The following is a 21463-nucleotide window of genomic DNA, read 5'->3' as shown; positions in this document are numbered from 1 at the left end:
ATGCCCAACCCTCTACCTTTATGTATATATATTATATACATTATGAAGATGATGGTTCAAGGTGGACGAGTTATGCAAAACTCTTTAAGTTTGGTGGTCATCACAATTATGGTGAAGGAAAAAAGAAGGGAATTGATTCCTTTCTTCTGACCTCTTGCAAACGAAGGAGAGGAGGCGACATTGGTCTGTCAAAACTGTAAACAGAAGAACATAGACAAAACAAAGGAAGAAAACGCTAGACATTGGTCACTTGTGATCAGGGTATCAATTCAATGCTGCTTTACCCTATTTTCCAACGTTTACTGGGAGTAGGAAAAAAATTGGATAGTTTACAGTAAGAGTGCCAAATCGGTAGATCGAAATCAGAATCGAATTGAATCAAATAGAAAATGATTACAATCCGGATATAGGAAACAGAATCAAGGCGAGACTTGGCTACATTAATTCGCTGGAACCGATGATTAGAACTATTATGTTATAGTAGATATATACTATAACATAATACCAAAAGTAGACAAGTTTGGTATAAATACCAATTTTTATTTTTAGAATCAAGGCAAGACTTGGTCTGATTCCGAAACACATATTAGAACTAGAACCAATACTGATACTTAGAACCGGGGCTTGAAGCTTGAAAATGACATTCTCATTGGGAGGTCATCAAGTAGGGAGAGGATTCAAACTCATATTAATCTACTTTGATCACTTTTCACCAACCAGCACTATAATTCGAGTCCAGATCATCCTTATGCGAGAATGGTTCTCGACTTCTCATACGATGACTGATCCACACATGGAATCCACTTATTTTCTCTCTCTCTCTCTCTCTCTCTCTCTCTCTTCTTACAATAGGTTTTCATATTAAGTGGATTCCATGTGGAGACCAGGCACTGTAGGATAACCTAATCCAAACTCCTATAATTCCAAGTTGTGTTATTAAAACAACACTTGCCCAACAAAGATAAAAGATTTTATTAATACAACAAGTTAAGTACATACTTCACGTACTCTTCTTTCCACTATTACATTCTCTGTGTTCTAAGCTACCAAGCATTGCCTGTGTAGACTCTATCATTACATTTAATTAACCATGCGACAGTTCTTCCTTATCTCACCATCTTTCCCTGTAAGAACACCTATACTTCCCATCTTCACCATGGATGCCCCAAAATCATTGGCAAACAGGTAAGGGTACTTGATATAGTTGTTAACCATGGCTGCACTGTTAGAATCTCCCATAAGAGCTTGATCTGATTGTAGAAGTCCTGAGTTGTTCAGGAGGTTCTTATAATATACATTATCAAACTTGTTAGGTGTTACAAGGTCAAGAGCTGCCAAGTTACTGTCTGAACTATCTTGATTTGGGCAAGTACTCTGTAAATCATTGAGAATTGATGATCCAAGTATTGGGTCCGGCTTACCGGTGCTGTTGAAGTTGAAGAGCCTTTGCTTGAAGGAACTGCACTTTGCAAATCCTATGGTGTGTGCACCTATATATGAAACATTTTAGAAACAAAAACTCATCTGTGTCTACTTTATGGGTGTTATAGAGTTAACAACGCAGAACAACGATTGGAAAAAAAAAAAAAGAATCACATACACACAGAATATAATGATTTACATGGTTCACCCAAGATGGGCTATGTCCACGGTTGAGCGATACAAGAGCTTCTACTATTCTTATGAAGGAAAAACAAAACCTTAACTCGTACCTCCTTATGAGATAACACCTTATATATAGCCTCCTGAGCATTACAATGCAGAGAAATCCTAATCCCCGAAAATGCAAAATTGACCTCACTATAGTGTGTGCATATATATATATGAAACATTTTAGAAACAAAAACCCATTTGTGTCTATTTCGAGGGTGTTAAGAATTAACAACGCAGTAGAACAACGATTGGCAAAAGAAAAACGAAAAAGAATCACATACACACAGAACACAATGATTTACATGGTTCACCCAAGATGAGCTATGTCCATGGTTGAGCGATACCAAAGCTTCTACTCTTCTCATGAAGAAATTACAAAACCTTAACTCACAATTCCTTATGAGATAACACACTATATCTAGCATCCTGAGCATTACAATATAGACCTAATCCCCGAAAATACAAAATTGCCTCACTACATACGACACTCAAAAAAAATTAGGGGTTTTGGAGAGAAATGACTAGTACTTCCTCCATTAAACTTTGATCAGGCTTCACCAATAACAAAAGGAGAAAGGAAAGTAAGTTGCAATGAAGATGATAGAGAATGATATATATATACCTGAGAGCACAACAACATCCTTCATTTCCAGACCTTTTGAAGTAAATTTTGCAGTGATGTTTTCTAAAGGCTCAGAAGGTGACGGTATCTGCTGATTAGCTGCACTTTGGCTTGCAGTCGTGCCATCTCGCCTGCCTAATGGTAGTGACCAGAAAGGCCCTCCAGCCTGAGAAGAAGAAGAAGAAGTATAGAGAACAAGAATAGAGAGATTCATGTTCTTTTCCTAAAGTATATATAAGATAGTTTCTTACAAGATGGACAGCTTCTCTAGCTGCAAGAGTCAAGATATCAGCACAGGAGACAGTTGATGGGCAAGACTTCTCCAAGTTAGCTTTGATGGCATCAATGACCTCATAACCTCTAGCAGACATGCGATTAGGCCCAGCATTTTTCTCACCTGTAAAGGTACTTGTGTCGTCCAGTAAAATAGATCCATCGCATCCCTACATATTATAAAAGGCAAAATGGAACACTTCAAACATAAATATCATGTATTCAAATTCAAATTTCTAGAAATTGAAATCAGGAACAAGCGGCAAAGATTTGTGAACCTCGAGTCTTACATTTAAAAGATTCATAGATTTTGCTATAAAAAGTAAGTTAATTGATTTCTGTGGGAACCACATTTAAAAAAAAACATGAATTTAAAAATTGGGCATAATCGGAATCAGGGTCAGTTGATTTGATTTGAATAATGGATTCGATTGATTCTATTCAGGTTTTTGAAAACTGGTAATAAGTCATTAATAGAAGTCGAGGGAAAAAGATTCTCACAATGCTAATATGCGAATCACTTTTCCACACCTTCTCGCTACTGTCTAAAATAGCCCCCCCTATTGAAAGATTCGAGAGAGAACCCTCAAACGCCCAGATCAAAAAACATCCGTCAGAGGGAACCCTCTCCCAAAAGTCATTAAATTGTAACTTAGTCACCCATGAATCAAAATTGATAGGAAAAGTACATAAAAGGGATATGTAGAGTTAGTGTTTTACATTGACAAAACAATCATGGAAGTGTAAACGTAGAAGAGATGCTCCCATTCTAGTTTCATTAGCAACAGCTGACCACACACCAGACCTAACAATATTTGTTAGGTTTGGACAAGTAGAATCATAAAACTTGTAATCAAGTTGGCTAGAGGCCAAGGGAGTACTCAAAACCAGCACAACAACAAAGGAAAGGAGTGAATGGGTATAGGAGCTTGGATCCATGGCTTGCATATGACAAAAGCTGTTAATGCTTTAACCCAAACTTTGTTTAGCTCCAAATGAGGGGATAAGGCCAATTTATACACAACAAACAAGAATCCTAAAGGAAATGATGTAAGCTTCTCTTGTTTTGGTTTCCAAAGTGGAACTACCTTTATCCATAGTCTACTTAATAGCTAGGGTTTGGTATATTACCACTTAATCAATTCTTAATGGAGGGAAGAAATAGGAGGCAATTGATGGGTCATGGGAATCTGATATATATCTCTAGAAATCCAGATTTCCATGGACCAATTATTCAATTAGGAATCTATGTTCATGGTTTGACTTAACCTTCAAAGGAGTGGAAAAAATGGTCTTCAATTTGAAGACTGGGTCATTCTTTTAGAGGGCTAGGTTGGATATCTTTGAATTAAGTCTAAAAGGTGTACCAATTTGGGGTTAAATCACTTGTCAATAATAATAATATTAAACAGAAAGGTAGCAAAGCTATACTTGTTCTTCATTAGTAAGTGGGAATCTAGGTGACTCTGGTGGAAACTAGTAATGTATACGCATCAGTGATCAGTATATCCCTATGGCACGCGCCATGTAAGAAGTTGTGGTGGTTGAGTACTAAAAAAAAAAAAGGAAAAAAAAAGAAGAAGAAGAAGAAGTATGTTTTTTTTACTTTAATTGGTTTGATACAAACTGATACGATGGATTTTTTCTGGTGGCGATCGATACCAGGATTGATACTGTGAATTAACCTGGCAGTGTAGAGTGTGGCAGGAGCTGTAGTTGGCAATTAGGTCTATCTGGGCTAAGAAATGCAGAGGGCAAGGCCCAATGATATTATGTGGACTCAGTTTCTCTTCACTCACCATGAAGATCTGGACCCCTTTGATTAGTATGGGATAGGATATTTTCGATCTTGTACAGTTAATGAGTGGAGTTAATGATGAGACAGTTCAATCCATAACCTAGTGTTACATAACCAGTGATAAAGGAATTCTCTTTCCAACATAGGTGAATGAAAACTTAATCCATAACCTATTACCCCCACCCCCCCAATACTTGGTAAATTTATGAACGACAATAATAGCATGACAATTAAACAGGCATATAGAAATAATACTTTTTAGAAATTTATGTAATAAAACACGCACGTCAATGATACGGTATGTGTTTAATATGATTGCTATGTAAAAATTCACGAGTAAAAATACGGGTTTATTTTGGTATTAAGAATGAACTAAAACTGGTTGTTTACTATTAAATTTTAATATCACATGCTCTCATGAATACCTAAATCCAATATAACTTTTCAATTGGGGATCATTTCTCAATTTTTTTTTGTTTTACATATAATATGAATCATGTCTATCGTAGGCAATGTTGACAGGTGATCCATCAACCATTTTCTATCATAGTAAATAATAGCATATATTTGTCAAAATAATAATAATAATAATAATAATAATAATAATAATAATAATAATAATAATAATAATAATAATAATAGAATATGGATAATCATTTAACAAATTAAAATATCATCATTGATATTATCTTATCAAACAAGAAAATTCACAACAACCCCTACTAATGTAGATCCGTATTTTAAAATCAGAATCAGATCACGCATAATTCATTCAGATATTCAATAATTCAATCGTAATAACCAATAGTAGATTAATAATTAAGGTACAATTTTAAATTGGGTGGTAAAATTATAATTAAGTAGACTTAATAGGCTAATGGATAGGGACAAGAGGATGAACACAAAAGGTTCTTGATTAATAGATTTAGGATGAGTTTGAAATGAAGTTAAATAAAGGGTATAACGTAACAAATGAGAGAGGGGGCGATAATATGGAAAGAGAAGTTGTAATTAATAAAAGAGAAATTTACCGCGTCACCCCCTGGAGAATGCCACAATGATAAGACCACCTCTTTGTTTCATCAAATTATTCTCAGACCCCCTACCGTCAATCACTAATAAGGAATATACCTTATATGCTGATGTCAGCTACTATATTTTATTTTAAATACCAAAATACCTTTATATTTAATAAAAAAGAAACGGTTGGGTATAAAATAACTAAAATACCCATATAATACAGTACAGATAATATCACTCCAGCCCGTCCCATCCACAATCTGATCAAACACCGGCGGGATCTACACCGTTCATCTCCCCCATAAAAGTAGGTAGTCCGAAGGAGTTGCTTTTCACCTCGGTACGCCGGAACAACGCAGCAGAATTTCCGTTGAGCATCGACAAGAAGAGGGAAATAGCAGAGAGTGGAAAGAGTCGGAAGAAGAACCGGAATGGATACTGTTTTGGGCACCCCAGCAGAAACGTAATTGCCGTCGGGTAACCATTGCCGGTTGTCGATTACTGATGGAACGGTGGCGCCGCAATCAATTAGAAACCCTGAAAATTAAGACAATACGAAACGGAGTGATGAGAAACTGAAATTGAAGAAGAATATGTGAGAGCTGAAGGAGTACCTTTAGGAGGTGACGATTGGCAACAAACGGCGGCAAAGAGGGAGAGAACGATCAGTAGAGAGAGAAATGCCATGGATGAGAGCGTGAGAGTAGCATTTGACACAAGAAACGGAATAGTAGCATTCGACACAAGAAACGGAATTTTGATTTGGATAGAGACGCATAGAGAGAGAAGTGGAGAGCATGTAAAGGAGTCGTTGGTGAGTTGGGAAGAAAGGAATCGAAGAGAGAGAGAGAGAGAGAGAGAGGGAAAGGAAGTCTGATCGAGGGAAAACCAATTTTCAGGATAGACGGAACGCCGGAAAATGGAACGGTTACAGTCAGTGAGTTAATCTTACCAAATATTAGGGCTCCCCAGCCCAAATGGACTTGGGTATCTGATCGGTCGCCGTGAGTTCTTACTGGTTGCCGCTGTCGGTGTTTGTTGTGGTCGCTGTGGCCGTTGTCGTCGCCGTCACCGTTGCCGTTGTGATCTCCGATGCTTTGAACAATCGCCTCTGCGTTTGATGTCTCGGTGAAGGTAAGTATAGGTCAGGTGGTCTTAATGACAAAGGTATAACAGTCATTTCAACACTTCACTTAACAGTGAATATATATGTAACATCTGAGAATAATTTGATAAAACAGAGAGGAGGTGGTCTTATCATTATGACATTTTTCAAGTGGTGGCACAGTAAATATCCTTTAATAAAATAAGAAAGAAAAACATGTGTCATTCACATTTTTCTTAAAATCAAGAAACCTACGAAAAATGATGTTTTGACTTTTGGGATTGAATTTTGTTTCTCAAACTAAATGTATTAATACGGACACCTATAGAATATGTGTATAATATGAATTTTTTAGATTAATACATCAAATTATGATTTTTTAATTAAAACATTTGAATACGATAAAAATCCACGTATTATATGCGTATTTTATTAACTATGCCCTCAACCCAACCCAACCCAAAAATCATTTATCATTGAATTTAGGATCTCAATATTTAGTCAAGGGCTTGGTGTTCACAGCCCTGAATTGAAATATAAAATTAATAGGATGGCCAACAAATTAGGGCACAGCTAGCGCTTAGAAAAAGTAAATTAAGTTTTCACAAGCCGGTGGATCCTTTGTTCTGTCTAATATGGTTTCCTTTAATTGTAATTTTATTTCCTTCCATGTAGAACTCATCAGGAATGTCATCACCCAGTGAACCTGCAATTATAATTCTTTGGTTGATATTCTGGAGGATTGTAAAGGTAAAATTTTCCAACCCTTGACAGTAAAAAATTGTTGGAAAATTAAATTAAAAATCTTGAGATTAAGGGAGAGTGACTGGGCAATGCAAAGCTGCATGATAATAGATCCAGGGATCAAGATTGAATTTGCCATATCAGCTGTATCATCTGAGACTTAGGCCTCTTAACACTATCTTACCAATACCGCAGCATTGGCCGAGTTGACTTGGGATTGGCAGTGGCATTCAATCCATGCCTTCAATACCTATATCCTTGTTTGTACTTTTATTTTTTGATAGAAGAATGCATTACAATAAATTTGGAAACATTAAACAAAAGATAATCACAACTGATCCTTTCAGCAAAACTCTATCCTGCTATATTATTATTATTATTTTGAATTTGTGGGGCCGGGGGGGGGGGGTGCCCTTTCTTCCTGGTTTTGACATGGCTCCTACAGGGAATCGGTATGGGGTGTTTAAGACTAAGACAATCCCTTGCAAAATTGCATAGCATTCATGGGGAATGCCCTTTGTGTAAGTGACCTAGTGTAGATTGCAAACAAATCTACACTAGCAGCCAGCCTAATCCATTCAAACAAATACTCCCGATGATCACAGGTTAGGTATCAACTATAAGAAATCTATTTCCTTCGGTTAAAATTTTAAAGGCTTTTGGGGTCTATGTCTGCTTCATTTACACAACAAAGGTCCAAATAAACGATTAATAGTTAAATTAAATATCAGGATAAAATCTGATAAGATTTCAATATTTAATAGGAAGCAAATACAGAATCCCAGGTCTCATTCTAATTTGAGCGACCAACAGTCCTACTGAGGCACATGCTCTTTTGTTCCCCCCCCCCCTTCCCTCCCTTTCAAGACTCAGGTCAAGGCATGATCCTTGTGAGCATGTCAATGGCTATGGAGAAAAGGAAAGCAATAGGTTTTGTTTGGTTGCAAGGGGAATGCAAATTTTTTAATTAAAGCGGAATTTTTTTCCCAAAAAAAATAAATTTCATTGTTTGATTGCAAAGGAAATATATTTTACATATGAAAAAAATTTCACTTAACCATTAAAATTTCCCTTTTTATTTCCCCACCAAAATAGGAAGAAAAAAAAAAACCCTACTCTCATGATCTCGCGACTCTCACCCCGCTCATGACTCTCAACGATCTCTCTCTCTCTCTCTCTCTCTCTCTCTCTCACACACACACACACAACTCAATTGGATTTATTTTGAAAAAAAGACTTTGGGGTTGAGCCAGATGGAACATTACTGACCTATTGAGTTTGTTGTGACCAAAAGATTTTTAGAATAAGCCATTCAGTTGTTATTACTTGTACTCTATTACTGTTTTCTTTGTGATCATCTTTTATATTATTTTCAATATTTATTTATGTTGCATTCATTTAATATATAGAATGAAATGGTTTATTTTGGTTAGTGATAAAACATGATATCTGATGACATTTGATTTGATTTGATACAGACATTGAATGACTGGATTCACATAACCAATATAAATTTTGAGGAGCTAGGTGGATTCTAAATTGAAAAGTACTCTCCCCCCATCTCTTTTGAAGAGTTTGATTGGATTATTAGTTTTTTAAAATTTCACATCAATTTTACATCCAACCAAACAACTATGGTAAATTAATTTCACTTCACTTCTGTGGCAACCAAACGACTCAAAAGGAGAAAAAAAATCGCTTCACTTCCCTTCCCTTCCCATTTCCCTTGCAACCAAACGCAGCCATAAGGAAAGAAGAAAATTACAACAAAATATAACTTAAAACATTGAATTCCAGCAAGTTGCAATGATAAACCAAGTGGGGCCATTAACATGCCACAAACATTGGCATGAAGAAAAAAATAAAACAGAAAAACAGAATAGAAGAATACACAAGATTCACATGACACCAGTTTTCTTCCTCAAGGTGACATAACTATCTAGACCCTCCCATGTTCACTGTATCAGGTTAGTAAGGCAGCAATAGCATTGCAAAAAAATAAAAAAAATAAATGTGATTAATTTACAAAGGGACAACTGCTACCTGACTAAAAGTTCTTGAATTATAGTCCTTGCCTCAGTCAGACAATCTGTATACCGAATATCTCTAGCCCAAATATTTTGCATTGGATGCAATGGCATCTCCATTTCTGCAAGATCCATCTCCAGCTGTCCAACAGCAGTTGAATCCATAACACTGCCGAGAACACTCTAGAAACAGAATTGAATTAATGAACTATCAAATATTCAGAAGACACTATTTGTTGCCAATTGATGCAGTGTAATTCCTTGTCCTCTTTTATTTTTATTTTATTTTTGGGTGTCCATACACAGAAACCCATGCAACAGAGTTATGTTTCCAGCCAGCCAGAAGAGTCTACAAGCCACTGCAATTCAATGACCAAACTTAAGCTCCCAACAAGGCATTTTGATTCACCATGTCGCAAGGCATCCAAAACAGACTTGCTAGGCCAGCCTGTAAGATAACATGCCCAACATTTGATGGCAAATGGACTACAGCTCTCCTAATCCTCAGGTCTGAACTTGGGAACTTCCATATGGAGTCAGTGCCTGACTGCTGAAGCCAAAGAGATCATTGGCAGAGTTTGACATGAAAAACTCTTTGTTGACTGAGAGAACAAATTAGCCAACATATTTGGCTATATTGCAAAAAAAATATAAAAATCCACTTTCCTAAGTGCAGTTTTGTATCATGAAATTATAATGATTACCAACAGTAACATTGACTCAGCTGAGTTGTGCTTAGAATGAAAAAAAATATTTGACCTTATGAACATTTCTCTCTGATTCTTGGGGGGGGAAGTAGGGAACTCACCAAAACTGCACCACAGCAAGCATTGAGGATAATGAACTTGATGACATTCTCATCTGAGCTGCTGAAGACTTTGTCTGAAGCGACAGAAAACAAAAGCTCTCGACATGATGTATCAAGCATAGGCCCTTGGTTCTTCACAGCAACTCTCTTGTGCTTCTTTAAAATCTTCTGCAGATGATAAATGGTGGAGCTTGGAACTTTGTTGCTTCCTGACCTCAACGTTGAGTAACTGCTACTGAAATAACTGACTGAGGTTTCTTCATTTAGCCTTAGCAATTTCGCTGCTCTCTCTGCATTGGCCCAGAGACAACAGGTGGATGATCCATCATCTACACAAATGCATGGGAGAAATGAAATGGTTAGTACTTCCAAAGGTTTACTAAACATGCAGGCAAATCTGGGTGAACATATATATATCAAAGGAGATAATAATCAAAAGATGATCCATTACAAAATGAACCCTTGATCAAGTCCAGGCTTTACCCAAAACAAAACCAGCAAGTGGGATGTTTACAGCAGGATTCTTGGACTGCTCCCTTGTTTGTAGCTTCTCAAATTTATTTTTGCGCATTTCTAACACTAGGACACGTATAGCCACAACCTATCAAGTTCAATGGGCACATTATAATCAGTGATAAATGTGCAAGAGATTCTGCTTGAACAACAGACCAGCACCTTTTTTTCCAAATATAAAATACCAAAATAAAACAGCACAATTAGTTTAGAAAAATGACCCAGAGGCAAGGCGCGACATACCCTGCAACGTAACTGTATTGACCCACTCTCTAGGCAATGAATCAGTTCAGGGATAAAGCCTGATGGAACAATGTCCTGTAGGGCATCAAATAAAATATCTGGAGTAGATATTGGATGGGAACTCATGTCACTATGCTGAGAAAGAACTTCTTTTATAGAGTTAATCACAATGAATGAAATAGGTGTCAACATCAACTCATTCGGCCTGCCAGAAGCATATGAAAGTTAAGATATTGTTAGAGACAAATGCAGCAAATCCCCTTTTATTGGAATATTACAGTAACTCCATTTCAACCAAAAACTAAAACAACCCATTTATAGAAGTAATGGCTATGGAAACTTTCATATGTTGAGCAAAAGCATGACTGCATAATTTCAATTTCAATATAGGTAAATATTCCTTATTTGTAGCATTGACAGATTAAAGCAGGAGATGGAACACCAGAGCCAATATCACTTTGTTAATTCAGTACATAGGCCATGAGGAGAGATCTTTCAGCCATCTGGGTTGACTTAGGAAAATAAATCTTCTTTGGTCAGTTCAACACATTACTTGATGTGGGATAAAACAAAATAATCATTTGACAACAAAGACTAAGGTTAATGAACCAAGTTGGATTGCCTTCCAACTGAAATAGATTGATCCAATCACAATCTCTTGGTCAGGTAGGGTTCTTTACTGAGATTATGTTGCTCACCACTAACTGCTAAGGCATGCAACTGAACTCCAATCAGTGTAGCTCAGGCTTCAGAGGAAGGATGACCACCAATGGGCATGAGTTTCTCCCTCGATTACAATCAAGAAGGATTAATAACCTATGACATACTAGAAATTGGTGGGATCTGTAAAATGAAGTCCAGGAGACGGGCCGATTGGATGCAACACAGCCAGGCAATCCAACCCTAACAATCGTCTATCAGGAAATGATGGAACAAATTTCAGACTGAAAATTTTTCATTCAAGATGTAAGCAATCAGGTGAATCCAAATCATGTGATGAGCTTATCTACCAAGTCAAACACATGGAGCGATCACCTGACAAGCTTAACCTCCAATGCATTCAATTGCTACCCGGACTTTGTTTTTTTATTGAGTTCTTCAATTTGTATAATAATTTCCATTGGCTTGTAAATTCTTCAACTACAAGTCATGCATGGTTTTCTTACCTTAGTATTTGAACCCTGTAGGCCATTCTTTTTGCAGAATAAAAAATCCTCTTTCTATGGTCATAAAGCACCACCTCACACCAAAGAAATCTCCTTACTCAAGTAACGGGTACATGCCTACATAGCATGTATGTGATATTATGTCTTTCCAAAACAAAGAAAATATAGAATTACACAAATGTTTGGAGACCTCAGTTGCTGGGTGCATGGGGCATAGTGGCCATCCATGACCCAGCAAAGAAAGAAAAGAAATAGTTCAGTTTTGAGACTTCAGATACTTCAACCATAATAACAATGAAACGCCAGCACCACAAATGCCTTCAGTTCTTTCACAACTAACAATTCTAGAAAATAACAGTGTGGACCAAGACTAAGTCGATAGTCATGGACATTTATCAGAACCATATTAATGCATACATAACACTGGCAAGTGGTAGTTAGCAAAACAGATAGCATTTGTGCAGCTAACTTACAAAGTCTAAAGCATAGAAGGAATTGGAGAAAAGTCATACCCTAGTACAAGAACACGGTGAAAGGTTGCAGTTACTCCTGGTCCCAGTCCAATAGGACAAGCATGTTTCCATAGGGTACCACGAATCTTCACCTGATCGAATGCAATAGGCAGTAAGCCACTGAATTTAATATTCAAATCCTATCATAGAAAGAAAAAGAACAGGTGGGAAATGCTCAGTTACCATGTCACAGCCTTCTAAAATGTGAATACAAATGCTGTCCGATGTTCCTTGGAAGAACCACAACTGATGAACATCACCCATTGCTTCACAACCTAAGAGTTTCTGAGCACAAAGAGAACTGCAGTCCAAATTATGAACAGCAAGTACATTTCCATGTAGTGATATTAAATCCCCTTCTGGTAATTTCGAAGAATGATCAGGGGTTCCAGAAGGCACTGGAACAGTCATGTTGGTCATAATGAATGCAGAGAATTTAACAGCCTCTGCTGGAGCCATGATGGGACTGACCAACCCTTCCACTGCTGCAGTGCATAGCTTCAAGTGCTTCATTGCATCAGCAGAGAGATGGAGATGGACATCTGAACAGGAGATTGAATTTTGGCTTGCAGATCTCTGAAAGATTAGTTCATTTTCAAGAAAACCTTCAGACAGATTCGCATCAATAGTGCTTGAAGAAACATCTGGAGGGCGATTCCACTCAGGTTTAGTTTGAAAAGGACCCTCATCACAGGCGAAATAAATACTCCACAGTTGCGTTTCAGAAGTGATAAGAACTTTACCACAGCTGCCATATCCACAATCCCTTAGATTACAATGGAGCTCTTTCTCAGGGTACTTCAAGATATAATATCCACCAATTCTTAATGACTGGAACATAAATGGAGATGAATGAATTTTATCTTACAAAGAAGAATATGGAAGACTTTCTACAATGTCTGTTTGCAATTTATGACCCCATTTTAACACATTCACCGTGTTGACAGGTAATGATAAAGAAGAAAAATCTGACAAACCTGATACTTGAAAAGGCTTTCAGACTTGAACTCCAGTACAACTTTCTGCAAACTTTGTTTAATTAATAAGCCCTCCCATGCATTGGGGTTTGTGCAATACAAGATTCCTGACCCAATTGGCTTCTGATCATTGCAACTTCGAACGGTGACAAAACATTGCATTGCAAAAGGATAATTCAGGTTGCATGATTTCTGGCTACGGCTAAATTTGCATGATTTCAGGCTACTGCCAAATTCCGAGCAGGGACCATAATCACTCCCACTGCTATATGTTTCATCTCCATCTTTTTTCAAGCCATCAATTGGTCCTGCAGTTAACACCCTACCCAACAGGTGAGCAATTTTAGGTCTCTTGTTAGAAGAAGTATCCTGGCAATTTCTTTTGACATGATCTTGGAAGCATTCTCTAAGTTTGAAATTGGAAAATTCATTTGGACAGGTATTTTCATTTTCCAGAGGAAGAGACAAATCCCAAGGCAAGATTATGGCCTCAGCGAACGAGGTTAAGCTCTTTGAAATATTTGATCTACCTTGAAACTGTAACACCACATGAAATGGAGTAAATTAAAACTAATAAAACGGAGAAAATAAAATTGTTAATGCCAGTAATTACATACAAAGAGCCAAATGAAACATACGTTTTGCATTGCAGGAAACTTGTGCGTCACCAGGAGCAGGCGGAATGGCCCATTTTCAAGTATATTGGGATTGCCACTCCAATCCATACAAGAAGAAAACTGACTGTTTAGGGAAATTGCCTCGCTCATATGGAAGTGTACATAGGTTGCAAAATTATTTCTCTCTTTCATAGATGAAACATGGGCAAAGATACTTCTGCATGGAAATGACTCATTTCTAAGCAAGCTGAAAGAACTCAATTGTGAAGGTACGCCTTCTATGACAACAGTATAGTGTTTAACCTGAAAAGACAACAGAGTTAAGAGGAAAGAAAGGAGGTTTATACGTAGCATTTTAATCCATACTTGTTTGGAGCAACAGTCTAGAAATATGAACAGAGGGAGGAAGGTAGGTATCAACTCATCATCAACCATCACCTCATATATACTTCTGACATCCCAATTAGACGGCAAATCTGGTACCACAACCTCAATGCTGCCAGTTGCATCAGTCAACTGCAACCTCCCAGAAGATGGAGAAATCTGAAGGAACAGAAAATACACATGATAAAATTTATGGAAGTTTAAGACTGGCCAAGTTATTGGCCCCCCGATGTACACATGAACCACCTAGAAAAGTTAGTTTTAAGGGAAAGCCTGGCTAGGTTTCTTTCTTTTTTACTTTCAGAAAATTCACACAGATATCCAAAATAAAAATAAAAAACACACACACACACACACAAAAAAAATCAATCTGACCACTTCTTCAAACAAGATGCACCAAATATTCATACTACACCATCCATAAATATGCTGATAAACACACACATCCTCGATTCAATATTGATACTAACCTCTAGATTACCCAATAGAACCACCTCAAGATCTTCACTTGATATAATCCTTCGGACTAATCTCCCATAAGAATTCCCTTCACATGGCTGGAGACCGAAATTGTTGCTCTTTCTAATAGTTTCAGGGTCTTTATTCATTTGTAACAATGCCTTCAGCCAAATGGCCTCACAATGGCTGACAAAATTAGTGATGGGCACCACCTGAAAATGTAATAAAACATTAAATTTTTTCAAAATACTATTTTATCTGAAATTATTAAGGCCCATATTAGAGATCAAACCACTGAGCTTCCAGATTACATCCCAAGCTCTCTGGAAGCTTTCTACTCACAAGAAGGAACATAGGAATTTTAAGGCATATGAAAATGAAAATTCTAACTTACCAATTTCAAGTACCCATCATTTGGCTCACTACCACAACTGCTCTGATTGTGCTTACTGAATTCCATGAATAGTCCATGCTGCATAAGAATCAGAGACTAAGATATGAAACAGCATGCCAGAAAAATTGTAACAATATATCCAGAATTAAATGTAATTTTAAGCAACTTTGATTTTACCAATTTACCCGAAGTCGAAAAACAGATGAAGGTAGTGCTGAACTAGCATACGTCTGAACCAATCCTTCTTTCTGGTACACCAGTCAAGTGTCCACAGCATAGAACACAGATATTACAGAAATCAAACAACAGTAAATAGGGGTTAGAAAAAATAACTCCAGAAAGAAATAGGAAATAATGGTCAAGGGAATCAAATCAATGGAGTACCAAGCAGGCATATTACATGTTTGGATCCTAGAATCTTCTTCTCTGACAAGATGCCAGCAAATTTTTTTCTGAAACATGAGACTGTAAGTAAGACCCTACAATCCAAATAGTAAGACGAGGCAGTTAGTAGCATGCAGCATCTCCTAAAATCTTCAAAAGCTTCATCAACAGACCCACCATAATCTGGCAGAAAATGACAAAGTCCCAATGAATTTATGCAACAAGCTTTGTGTCTGCAGCCGAATATGACACCTGAAACAAGAAATTGTTTTTTCCTTCCAATATGATCTCTCATCCACTGGCTAAGCATGCTCGAAAGAAAAGAATAAAAGTTAAATCAGCAGTCCTTACTGAGACTCCCAGGGTGAAAATGACTCCACATTGATGGTTGTCTTACAGCAAGCCCCAAGCAAGAGGATTCTTGACCAAGAAAAATTGGGATGTACAAAGTGAACATTCCTCATAGATATCTAACACAAAGCCAGCATTGAGAAAACAAAAGTGAAAAGACAAGGACATTATACGACATATATGATCGAATATGAAAAAATTGTGATGGTACGAAGTAGACTAACTTACAATAGCGCCCAGCCTCATAAAATGAGGTAAGAAAGGAATATGATCAGTTAGTAAAAGCCACACTTTCTCGTCCAGCTCAACAACCATTCCTTGCATGTAAACACCTGTGATAACTCCAGTATACACACCAGACTCACCTCTCCCTTTGATTTCACTCCTTCCAGATAGCAACTCTCCCACAGGTGACCTAGGTATATGCAACACAGTTTTGTCTGTAGTTGTGAACATTATACATGGCTCTTCTTTTCCGCTGAAAATCTGTTTCTTCTTCACACCAGAGAGCAAGACTACAATCCCAAGAAGGTTAGAGAGAACAGGATGCCAAGACGAAGCAGACCCACAGAAATATAAAAATTCGGGTTGATTGAAAGAATGAAAACTGTGTCCCTGAAAGGGATTCCGAAGCAAAGCTACTGGAGCTTTGGAAGTACATAAGTAACACTCACAGACCATTATTTCCGCAAGGAATCCACTCAAGTTTCTCGAATCTTTAGAGCAATTGCCGGAATCTTTATTACCCTTAACAGTGCATGGAATTGCAAAAACAGGGCTGACCGATCTTAATCTGCCACAAACAGAAGAACGAGGCTCGTAATGCTCTTTCTGAACAGGTGAACCTGAAGCCAACAGAAACGCATTCGCATGGGACAATCGACATATTTCGGTGAAGGAATTCGGAAGGCTCCATCTGATAATCTCCAAGAATCCACCACCACCTTTGAAAGGAATGAAATTCCAGGCAAGAACATGGATTTGCTTGCCGATAATCTTAATATCCAGGTCAAGAACAGCGCAGCAAACCCTAGAAACACCATCAGAAAACACAAAGCAACTGTTTCTCAACCCGCAAGAGAGCTGATTAGAAGTAGACTCGGCATCGCTGGAAGGGAGACTTAGGGTTCCAATAATAAGCGCAGGGTACTTGAGAGGACATAGAATTCTACGGCTAGAGTTTTCTTCAGAATCAGGTTTCGTGGTCTCTCCGTCAGATGATCGTTGTCTACGATTCGCTTCAGGCGGAATACAAGAAACCGAAGTTGAAGGAGGAGAGAAAAGAGAGGAAGCACCTGTTAGAGGACGAGATCGTTGAAGGAGATGTGAAATCGATATGATCTTCAAGCCTTCCATGAATTGAATTAAAGAACAGAAGAGAAAAACACCTAACAATGAAGATCCAAGCTCATTACTGAGTGAATGAACGCTGCATCTTCTGTCCTTTCGTATGAAGGTTCTCGCGGCTTTTTTAGTGTTCCGTTACACCGCGAAGCCGAAGCGGGAAAAGGGGATTCAAATGGAACCCTAATATGCGCCCTGATGCGTATGTCACAAGCCGCAACCCCATAAGATGCATCTCATGCATTAGGCGCATCTTAGTAATTCGGGCCGTGTGATTCCAAGGTCAAGATTTAACTCAATAATCAGATTAATTAAGGGACAATTTTCAGATTTACGAAACAAACAAAATTAAGGGGAAATACGTATGATCAATGGGAATGCACAAGGAAGCATCTTTAGAAACATAATTTTCATTTCATGGGAAGTGAATTTAGTCGTTTTTTCATAACTCCCACCAAAAACAGTTATAAAAAATTAGTTACAACACAACTACACCAGTAGATATACAAGACAATTACTTGTAAAGAAAGTTAAACTTATTTATTTTATAATTAATTTTCTTATCTCGTAGATCTAGGTAATTTTTCATCAATTAAACAGATGTGAAGGGAAAAGATTCCCTTAACCATTGGTCAAGGTACATTAACACCTGTTTGTGTATTTTTGTCTACCTCATAGGAAATGACATCGCTACCCTCTTATATATATACATATATAAGATTAGGGGTGTCAATTCCTAAATCAAACCAGTAAAACCGGCTAGATCGAACCGATAACAATATGGACCGAATCGAACCGAACCGAAGCCTTATTGGTTCGGTTCGGTTTGGAGTATTGCAACCCCAAAACCAAATCGAACCGCACCAGAAACCAAATGAACCCGAAACCAAATCAAAACCGGCTCAAAACCCAGACCGAAACTGAAACCAAACCGGTAAGAAACCGAAACACTCCAAAATTCATTAAAAAAATCAAAATTTGCATAGTTTTGTATACATTTGTATGGAAAGTCGAATCCAAACTAGACAAAAAACCAAAACCAACCCGGTTACAAATCGATTTAAGAAACCGAAGATAAACCGAAACCAAACCGCACCGAAATCAAAACCAAACCGAAACCATAATTTCCTTATTGGTTCGGTTTCGGTTTCAATTTTCCCACACCGAAACCGACTCAACTTGGATCGAAACCGAGCCGGACCAACCGATTGACACCCCTATATAAGATATTGTCTTATCATAAATCATTGGTGCACTCCTTTACTTCGCTTGCTCAGATAGCCTCTCTAAAAATAAAAAAAAATATAAATCATATAACACCCAGGTAGGATTCTTTCTTTCTTTCTCTAATTTACACTGTTTTTTGTGATTTTTATTTGCTTGAGTTGAGTATTGGCATGAAAATTTTGATATTTGAAATTATGGAATCGTCTAATCAAGGATGAATGGTTCATCAGAATCCAACTCCAATTTTCAATCTCAATTGGCCTTTATGTTAAGTATTTGATCGAGATTGTTGACTAGAAGGACCAACCATGCCCGTAGATAAAAAACAGTTGAGATTCCTTTGACACTAATCTATGCTGATACCAAGAAGACTTACATGATCCCTTAATAAGGTATGTGTATGTTTCTTTTCGTCTCTCACTTTATTGTATCAAATGAGTAAATTTTCCGATATTGTTTATTATAAAGTAAAGCAATGAGAATTTTTATTCACATCAGATATAAATGAAAATGAAGTAAGGCTTATATGATGAAATGAGAATGAGAATGAGAATGAGAACCACAAGGATAGAGATCCATGGAATGAAGGCTCTCTATACTCACATGCAGGAAAGTTCATGTTACCCCATGGTTAATTGGGTGAAATATAAATAAATGGGAAAAATTCTTCTTAGCAATTTCAAAGCAAATCATTCAGTTGTGCCAAATGGAAAAGTGACGTGGACATTATGGCGGTAGAAAGAGTAGAGAATTATGTAGAAAAGAGACGTAATTGAATATCTAAAGAATAGTGTGGAAAAGTTAAATATCTAGAGAATAATGTAAATTGGAAGCAATGTCAAACTCTATAATGTTGTGTAACACCTACACCCATACATAAAGGTGTGCAAAATTACTACAACATCCTTATGGAATAAAATGTTTCTTTGATGCTAATGCCGATGCCCTGCACACTCTCATTGGCCCTCGCATTAGTATAGAGTTTACATGACCAAGCAATGATCTCTTGCCCTTCATTTAAATACGCTCACATCCTATGTATGTCCAATTGTCCATGCATCCTTAAGATTATCCCATACCACTTATGTGCTTTTCATGTAAAGCACAGCTTTTCAAAGTTCCACTTTCTCAGTTCACAAATTCCGATGGAACTAAAACTTTATGTATGAAGATTAAGGAGGAACCTTGCGTGAATTTGGACTCCTGAATGAATTATCACATAGCAAATATTTAAGAGATGCATGAAGATTCCTTTATTTTATTTTATTATTATTATTTTTTTTTTTTGATAGGCATGGAGATTCCTTTCTATGCTAAAAATACTCTTTCTCAAAATAAATGTCATGCAAATACAGTTTGCATTTTTGTCAGGGAAGTGTTTCTTAATTTGAACCAATAGGGTATAAGGGTATTTTAATAATTAAAAAAAAAAAAAAAAAAAGGTGTAGGAAAAGTTTTCATTCAAAGACGATTTTCCCAATTTATAAATAAAGCAGGACTAAGTTTTCCTCAAACATAGAAATCTCTTCTTCATTGGTGATGTGATTATGTGATTGAATTTATGAATTTAGAGCGCATGAGCTTGGAAGCACCAGGAGGTCAGTGGTTTGACTTCTATCATACAGAGGCGTCAGTTTGTGTTTGGTGTGTTTCCCTCTCCCCTTATCATTCTTCCTACCCGCTCTACCGTGTGAGTAAAGTTCTATTAGGCAGTTCATTAGAAAAAAAAAAATCACCTATGATTGGATTTTTGGTCATGGTTAAATTAGTCACAACCCCTCCCTCCCTCCCTCCCTCCCCAATATTGTACAAGTTCGAAAATACACTTCCTCATACTAATTCAAAAGGGCTAGATATCCTTGGATATGAGGATTCCCCTCTATCACCGTGGGTGTAGAGCAACTCGGTCCAATACAATATGTTTTGTTTTATGGGCAGATCATTCATAATAGACTTATAACTACAATTATTCACATGTAATGTCCCTCATGCATTGTAATTAATTCCTTTTCCTATGAACTACCAAGAACAAATTTCTTCACACAGACCCTTTAATAAGAGGTAATCACAATATTCAATACTGTATCAAATTTTTGCTATGAAAAACCCCAAAAAGGAGTACCATCAGTTAGTAGACTGTAGACCCCCTCGTCTCTAGACAATTCTTATGGGTCTATGGGGTAAAGAAACAGGGGAAAGCCATTAAAGAGCCAAAATTAATATCACATATTTTCTTCTGATTTGATTTGCTAAAGACACTGATGAAACAAAGAAGATAGAGAGAGTATGGTACTGAAGAAACCCTAACAAAGGTTGGAGCAGCAGAAGAAGTCAAAGCAGCTATCCGTGCAGTCGAAACAGCAAGAACAACTGCATCAGAAAAACCCATCATGAACTATTATTCAACTCAACAAAGATGAAAAAAGAAGATTAAACCCAAAATCTTGAAGGATTTGAGATGGGTTGTAAAGATTATTACCACTCATCAACAATCTTGTCTTGATCATCTTCTATCTGGAAACTAGAAGCATCTATTGCTTGACTTGGGGGAGGTTCCATCTCTCTCTAGCCAGAAAGAAAATGTAAAGTAAAAGATTTAATGGTGGCGTGAGAGGACTGAGGAGGGAAATTGATTATTGAACAGTGGACGAAGCATTCACGTGATAATCACTTTTTTTTCTAAGGAAAATGACAGAAAACCACAGAGAGATTCGCTTTTTCCTTTCCTTTTAATAGCTGCAGTTACATTTTGGGTCCATTCGTCTCTCATCTTAGACCGGAAGAACTGAAAAAAAGAAAAGTTTTTTTGGATCGGATGAAAAGAAAAAGATAAAAGGAAAAA

General features: G+C 37.2%; 2 protein-coding genes and 2 long non-coding RNA genes across 4 annotated transcripts; all 4 read right to left on the bottom strand.

Moving 5' to 3' along the window:
- Positions 1 to 948: 948 nt before the first annotated feature.
- Positions 949 to 3495, bottom strand: LOC122073500 (peroxidase 10-like). The gene is made up of 4 exons (XM_042638092.1): positions 3269 to 3495; positions 2527 to 2718; positions 2276 to 2441; positions 949 to 1490 (listed from the first exon to the last, which is right to left on the bottom strand). The coding sequence occupies exons 1-4, from the start codon at positions 3485 to 3487 to the stop codon at positions 1081 to 1083; spliced, it is 987 nt and encodes a 328-aa protein (XP_042494026.1). The 5' UTR covers positions 3488 to 3495; the 3' UTR covers positions 949 to 1080.
- Positions 3496 to 5458: 1963 nt separating this feature from the next.
- Positions 5459 to 6781, bottom strand: LOC122074644. Its single transcript, XR_006139009.1, has 2 exons — positions 5981 to 6781; positions 5459 to 5903 (listed from the first exon to the last, which is right to left on the bottom strand). It is a non-coding gene; the product is annotated as an uncharacterized LOC122074644 (long non-coding RNA).
- Positions 6782 to 8976: 2195 nt separating this feature from the next.
- Positions 8977 to 18096, bottom strand: LOC122074643 (CST complex subunit CTC1). Its single transcript, XM_042639560.1, has 16 exons — positions 16279 to 18096; positions 16051 to 16169; positions 15877 to 15951; positions 15716 to 15794; positions 15501 to 15563; positions 15316 to 15393; positions 14933 to 15133; positions 14517 to 14621; positions 14100 to 14381; positions 13462 to 13998; positions 12668 to 13315; positions 12485 to 12576; positions 10807 to 11011; positions 10534 to 10651; positions 10051 to 10379; positions 8977 to 9425 (listed from the first exon to the last, which is right to left on the bottom strand). The coding sequence occupies exons 1-16, from the start codon at positions 17404 to 17406 to the stop codon at positions 9255 to 9257; spliced, it is 4230 nt and encodes a 1409-aa protein (XP_042495494.1). The 5' UTR covers positions 17407 to 18096; the 3' UTR covers positions 8977 to 9254.
- Positions 18097 to 20654: 2558 nt separating this feature from the next.
- LOC122072613 lies at positions 20655 to 21398 on the bottom strand. The gene is made up of 2 exons (XR_006138553.1): positions 21101 to 21398; positions 20655 to 20991 (listed from the first exon to the last, which is right to left on the bottom strand). It is a non-coding gene; the product is annotated as an uncharacterized LOC122072613 (long non-coding RNA).
- Positions 21399 to 21463: the final 65 nt, after the last annotated feature.

This window comes from Macadamia integrifolia, chromosome 3 (genome assembly GCF_013358625.1).
Source record: "Macadamia integrifolia cultivar HAES 741 chromosome 3, SCU_Mint_v3, whole genome shotgun sequence".
NCBI lineage: Eukaryota > Viridiplantae > Streptophyta > Magnoliopsida > Proteales > Proteaceae > Macadamia > Macadamia integrifolia.
Note: the sequence above shows the minus strand (reverse complement) of the source record. Positions and strands in the feature narration are given on the sequence as shown.